At 43.8% G+C, this 7347-nt stretch overlaps 1 protein-coding gene across 1 annotated transcript; it reads right to left on the reverse strand.

Annotated features, from left to right (window-relative positions):
• Positions 1-4178: 4178 nt before the first annotated feature.
• Positions 4179-5882, reverse strand: LOC133887941 (peroxidase 2-like). The gene is made up of 2 exons (XM_062327971.1): positions 5439-5882; positions 4179-5219 (listed from the first exon to the last, which is right to left on the reverse strand). The coding sequence occupies exons 1-2, from the start codon at positions 5664-5666 to the stop codon at positions 4401-4403; spliced, it is 1047 nt and encodes a 348-aa protein (XP_062183955.1). The 5' UTR covers positions 5667-5882; the 3' UTR covers positions 4179-4400.
• Positions 5883-7347: the final 1465 nt, after the last annotated feature.

Genomic DNA, 7347 nt, shown 5'->3' on the forward strand with positions numbered 1-7347 from the left:
TTGATGTAGCGCGGGCTATTACGAACCGACACTGACACTTCATCAGTGCCGGTTCTAGCCTAGCCAGCACTGATGACCTAGTGCAGATGACCATTTTGTTGTAATGATAGTAAATCTATTAGAAATATATATATCAACTACTGATCTAAGGACTAATATAAGATGCATAGTGGAATCCAAAGGTAGGGTATGACACTAAAGATAAGCAAATGTGGTTGAACTTTGCTAATTTCTAGGCAGCTGAAGATGAGAAAAAAAATTGACACTTTAACTCATACTAGTAAGCATGCACATGTAAAACATGTTAAGTAAATAATGTTGCAACAAGAGCCAAAATATTTCATGAGATAAAATAGTTTACTGGGAGAAGCACAAGCAAAATAACAACATGAATTCTTGTAACTTGTCCACACATACTTACATAAAACAAAGTAACAAACATTAATCAAACATGTAAACCTAACAAAATAAAATTAATAATATTTCAACAAGTGACACACCTCCCAAATAACGCCGCTAACAAAATCAATCTTTTGTCCAAATAAAATTTTAGATGTAGAATTTAAAAAAAAACAAATACAAATGCATAACTTCAGAAAACAATTATGAATGTAGAACTTCAGAAAACAATTACGCACATGCTGTTGTCAGATAACTAGACTCTGTTTACTCGTTTTTTTATCGACATAGTTACCTAAGACCAAACTATGCTCAAAGCCCAAAGATCCAAAATTTACAAATCAACTCGAAGTGATATGGTTGACTGGCTGTACACACTACTACAGAGTTGGTCAAAAATAGCACCCCATCAGTGCCGGTTGAACAGTAACAACGATTGAAAATGTATCGGTGCCAGTTCTTAATCTTTCGTGTGTGAATAATGATTGAGCTGCTAAGAACCGGCACTGAAGTAGACTATCAGTGCCAGCTTGTGGCTGGAACCAGCACTGAAACGGACTACGAGCGCATCAGTAGTAAGAAATACTTGAAGGAATCTTCGATCAAATAGGTAATACAAGAATAAAATTTAGAAAGATTTCTTTAAGAATCCAAAATGACAAGAGAGCAATTTCTAGACGAGTCCTTGACACCAAAAGCAACCGAGAGATGGAAATTTAAGTTGGGAGAACTGTTTGTCGCGCCAGACATGTGGAACAACTTAACATTTCAACTTCAGAAATTTCATGTGTGGTACATGAAGGAGTCAAGGGAGGGTAGACAAATATTCGAGACCAGATACAAGTATCGCGATTTCCTCCACGAGAATGACACTATTTTTATATTATTCGAGAAAATGTATCGAGTGTATCTGTAAGATACCCTCCACGTGTCTATTATGAGTTGTTGGACTCTGTAAGTGTCATATATGTATAATTTACAGTATACATTTTTGTACCATTAGATTGAATGTCTTAACTTATTATTTGTGTAGAATGGAGGTATACAAATGCAGGACCGACGACATCCACCATTTGGAATTCATTGACCCACATAAAGTAAACCTAAAAACGATCCAAAGCATACCAAAAAAAACCGAGGATTATACATTGGAGTGTATTCTAGAGCTATAATCAAAGAAATATATAATTTTACCCTACCACTTTGGGTATATATTTACCTCCATGAATGTTATTCTTTTGAGCAATACAACGTTAGAAAGTAGAACCAACTAACCTATGGTGACCTATGTGCAATTTTCACTGGATCGTCCTAATCATCCAACCAAACATTAGCAAGATCTTTGCCTTGAACTCACAAAATAATCCAAAAGAAACCTACCAACTCATCATTGACTTTCTACAACGGTAAACTCGATCATTTTGTTATTGCTCTTGTAATCTTTGATTTCATTGAATCTAAATCTACTTATGGTAATAATCACACACATACAGAGTGTACACATGATACATCAAGAAGAGTGTTAGACATCGGCCATACGTGAAAAAATGGATAGTCCGATACAACTTTCCTTGTAGGAAGCAGGGCCCAGGCAACAATTTATGTGTTTTTTATGTAATGGAATTCATGCACGGATTCATCGATGACGTGTCGCTCCAGGCGACCGATGCTGAGGTAGACGACATACATATTGATGATTAATTTTTAGATCTGATATGTGTTCAAAAGGATTGATTTATTCAATTCTTGAAATTGTAGCTCCTCAAGCTGGCCACAGATCTACTCTTGCCTATTGAAATCAACACACTTCAAAAACAACTTATCGGGTTCATCAATGACCAAGTCATCAGTCCAACCAATAAATACCATAAACTTGGATGGTCAATCTCGTTACCTTCATCTAACAAGAAATGGCAGAGTTCAGACCCTTCGATTACCAAGAAACCTTAAACTTCTTATTCTTGTTGTAATGAAACTTGACGTGTATGCGGTATATATATACTGTGATGAGATTTGATATTTTATGACTTCAATTTATATATGTTTGTGTATATATGTTGCGATGAAACTTGACGTCTCGTGAATTAAATTTATATATACATATCTATAAATATATTTTATACTATTGGCGACAACGGCTATAGTTTGAAAATAGGCACGATATTGACGGCAACAGCCAAAATTCGAAAAGGATGGGAAACATCTATCACTATCGGTTGGTTTTACCAATGGGCAGTGATACTCCACATATCACTGCTGGTTGGTTACCAACCGGTGGTGCACTATCACTGTCGAATGAATCAATGAACCGCCAGTGATACTGATTTTTAGTGCCAGTTCTATACCCAGCACTAATAGTTACTGACTATAAGTGTTGAGTAAGTAGTGACGGTTTAGTACTCGTCATTGATGACGATTTTGAACCATCACTGATAACTAGTTCTGTAGTAATGATATGTTTGTTGCCTTGTTGGGTAGGTATTGTCTCATGTGTTTTATCTAATAAATTATAGTTAGAACTTATCTTTTCCAGCTTTAACTTTTCTCTTAAGGGACAGTCTAACTGCTCAATGTGACATCTCTGTGTTTATACAAGTATATATCACGTTAATCTTTTAGGACATTGCATAATATTTTAGTGATACACTCACATGCAGGCTGTGCATCCAATTAAGTTTGTATCCACACAAAATGGAGATCGTGCGCTCAACATCCGGATCACTCAAATTACACTTGAGTTGTTGGGTGGGAGTATAATCAACAGATTAGAAACTAGCTTTTGTTTTTACTAATTCCATTCTTTTTTACTTGTCATTCATATTTGACCATCGGTCTGTTTATGTTAGCAAAAGATATTGAATATATTATTATTGTAGTGATAAACATACAACATTTTCACGTATATGTTGGGGGAATAGACCCACAAAAAAGCTCAACCCCGGCGGTGGTGGTGACAGCCTCGGAGGAAGACCGAAGGTAAGGTCTGAGGAGAAGCCCGGGGTTCACCCTCGGGACAACACCCAAGGTACGAAGATGGCCCTCGGGGATACGCCAAGGTTCCACGCGAGGACAGAAAGGCATGGGAACCCTCGGGAACCTTCAGGAGTGTCGAGGCTGTGAAAAAATTATGGTTGAAAAAAAATCGATAAACTCGATAATCATATTTATTGGTGGGGGTCGATAAAATTACTTATCGACTAAAAATTTTGATAATTTTTCAAATTTAGCATCTTTTGATTCTCAGATCCAACACGTGAGCAACAAAATGTTGATCCGTGGGTTGTAGACCGCCAGATCACCTGCTCCGACCCTAATTTATTTATTTGTTTTTTATGTCAAATATTTTGGATAACATCTATTTGATTTTTTAGAAAAATTGGGCCTTTTTCACAATTTTGTTTGAAAAATCTTGTCATCCATCGACAGAATTCTGAAAATCCGATAATCTTATTTATCGCTAACCTTAAATAAATTTTTGTTAGTGCCAAACTGAGGGAACCCGGCAGGCTGTATGAAGATGGACCCGAGGCCGCACGAACGAGAGGCTGGCACTTTAGCCAGTTTTACTCCACAAGCACTCTCCCTCCATTCCTTCACTCCCCTTGCTCTCCATTCTCGGTGGAGCTCGAGAGCCTCTCTACTGTGTGGTCTCGTTGCCACAACAGTATATAACTGATAAATTTGAAATGTTGACCACACACGTGCTAGCTAGCACAACGATGCGTTTGCGAACAGATGTACTGGTAATTCATCATTGCTTGTACGTTGTAAGACGTACGTCAGGAACATAATTTTATTGTTGTGAGATATGTAGAGTATATAACAGATTGGCAGAGATCAGAAATGCACAACAAAGAGTAGTACAACGAATGCGAATGAAAAGAATGGCTGAAACGAAACAGCCACAATTAGTTTATGGCTCAACTCGATATACGAACGTGTGTTGGCTGGGTACGCACGGCCTCTTCTTTGATCTCCATGCATGTTCACCTGCTTTTAACTCAGTATAGGCGGTGGTTGACGATGCTGCACTTCTTCCTGATCTCACCCTTGCTCCCCGCCGGCATGGACAGCTTGCTGAGCTTGAGCAGCGAATCGGCGAAGTCCTCGTCCCAGAGCGTGCCGTTGTCGGCGTACTCTTGGACGTGGCCGAGCGCCTCCTTGTTCGTCAGCAGCGTCCAGTCGGAGTGGAAGGTGACGATCTTCGCCAGGTTGTTGTGGTAGAAGCTGTTGTCCAGGAAGTCGGGGATCTTGCGCACCCGGCTGGTGAACCCCGGCATGAACCTGGCCACGACGTCGTACTCCTCATCGCGGACGTTGTTGGTCACGGCCGGGTTGGCGCCCTGAGAGCACTTGTAGTTGAGCAGGTCCCGGTAGGCCGGGGTGATCTGGTCCGACGGCTCGGTGAGGCGGCCGGTGAAGGACGAGCAGTGGCCCTGGCCGATGGAGTGCGCGCCGGTGAGGATGACAAGCTCCTCGACGGTGAAGTTCTTCTTGGCGAAGTTGTCGATGAGCTGCTGCACGTCATGGGTGGAGTCCGGGAGCTCCACCTGAGCCTCCTCAGCCTTGGAGACGAAGCCGTCCAGGCGGCCGGCGGGGACGTCGAAGTGGACGTTGCCGTTGCTGAGGATGCTGGCTGCGTCGCGGGCGGCGTAGATGAGGATGTCGGAGCAGGAGACGACGCCGGGGCACCTCTTCTCGACGGCGGCCTTGATCTCCTCCAGGAGCTCGAAGGCAGCGAGGCCGATGTTCACCGGCGCCTCCTTCTCCGGGTGAGGGTTCTCGTAGGACGCGTCCAGGAGGACAGAGCCATCGCACCCCTGCATGGCCATTAAAATTACAATACATTAGTTAACTCCGAGGTCCAACTATTACGTACGTCTGGAAGTTACTAGGCTACTAGCTACATACTTTACTTTTTGATCGCATATATATTTGGATGAACTGGTTGGTGCATGAAACTCTATTAGCATGTATTACTATAAACTGGTGGACAGTGGAGACGATCGTGCAAATAGGTGTGCAAAATGTGTACATACCCTGACGAAGCAGTCATGGAAGAGGAGGCGGACGAGCGCAGCGCCGGTGCGGCGGTTGGCCTTCAGCGCCTTAATGACGTGCCACTTGACGACGTTCTCCACGCCCCTGCATTTCTTGCTGTAGTACCCGACCTCCAGTTCGCCAGCCTGCGCCGACGGCACGGCGGCGAGGAGCACCGCCGCCTGGACGGCCACCAGGGTGCAGAGCACGGCCGCCGAGAGCCTCATGGTCGCGCAAACTTGATTAGCTAGGCAGCTAAGCTAGCTGATGAGCAAGCGATCGATGGATGTTGAGCTCAGGGGCTAGCTGGTGCTCTGCGATGTGATGGTGAGCTCAGGGGCTGGCTTGCAGGGGGTATATATTGCCGGTTTTGGCCAGTATTTTAATAGTTAATGATTGAGTTTGCAGCCGATAATTAACGAGAGCACAACGAGGGAACGTGGCCGCAATGCGACTTTGCTCAATGATAATGCATCCATAATGTTAGCGCTCATAATAATATAGTGCCATGTTGGGTTTCCCCGACCACCAGAACCACACGACCACATCTAGCTCCCACGAGCAGATCACGAGACCAGCTTACGTGACCAGCTCACGCGAGCGAGCAGACGCACGACCAGGCGAGCGACCAACACGTGCACAACCACCCTGTCCAACCAAGTGAGCGCCACGACCACACGAACAACCCGGCGAGAAGCAAGACGGACGATCCGTCAACCGAAACTCGACGATTCACTGGAACACAATGAGAGAACACAAGAACACACAAATTTCTGAGGCCGCGACAGCTTAGCCTTTTCTTTTCTTCTATTTCTTCTGAAGTCTAGATTCAAGATCCGAGCTTAGTGAGTACTTAACCGAGTACTTCAAGCTTTCCTCGACCCGATCGTAGATCCAAGCTCTCCAAGTACCTAACTAAGTACTTTGAGCTTTCCACGATTCAACACTCCAAGGAGATCCGAGCTCTCTGAGTACCTAATCAAGTACTTTGAGTTTTTCTCCCCGATGCATCTAAACTCCTAGTACATGCCCTTATTTATATAGGCACTAAGTACATGATCGGTCACATATACAAGCCTTCATCTCCGACTTGTATACGATCTGGACTTCGTGCACCCGTACGTGTACTTTGCCATACTAAATACTTAACTTACCTAAAGACACCAAAACAAGATTAATTTCCAATACTCCCCCTTAATCTTGTTTTCTTCACGTTAGAGCAGCGTCGGGTGGTCATCCTCCTCTGCAGCCATGAACAACGCCTTCTCCTATTTCTTCGACTCCTCGCATTCCCACTGGTAGTGCCCATAATCTTTGCACTTGTAACACCTCACTTTAGCCTTGTCGAATTTATGATTCTTCCTGCCTCGTCCATCGCTGTTGGAGGAGCCTTCACCACCATCCTTCTGCTCCTTGGCCCTCCCCTGTTTTTGGGTGAGCAACAGATGGTCATCTTCATCCTTCTCCTTAGCTCTCCATGGGTTTGGTGAGCAACACATGCTTAGCATTAATGTCAACATCGTTGTCGTTGCCGCGTAACCTTTCTTCGTACACCCGGAGCCTACCAAAGACCTCAATTGTCATGGTCTCGAGGTCGCTGAATTGTTCGATTGAAGCGACGATCTGCAAGAACTTGTTCGGTGTGGCACTGAGGATCTTCCTTACCACATATGAGTCCTCTATCTTGTCACCGAGCCCACAAATTGTGCTGACGATGGAATTCACCATCATTGCAAAGTCGTCAACCCACTCCGTGCTCTTCATCTGCAAGCCATCTAGCTCTTCTATGAGGGTTTGAACACGAGCATCCTTGACGCATTAGGCACCTTGGTACATCACCTTGATGCACTCCCATGCCTCCTTAGAAGTTTCCTTCTCAGATACTGCCCGCAGCGTTTCCTCCAGGAT

The sequence above is a fragment of the Phragmites australis genome, chromosome 1 (assembly GCF_958298935.1).
Source record: "Phragmites australis chromosome 1, lpPhrAust1.1, whole genome shotgun sequence".
Taxonomy (NCBI): domain Eukaryota; kingdom Viridiplantae; phylum Streptophyta; class Magnoliopsida; order Poales; family Poaceae; genus Phragmites; species Phragmites australis.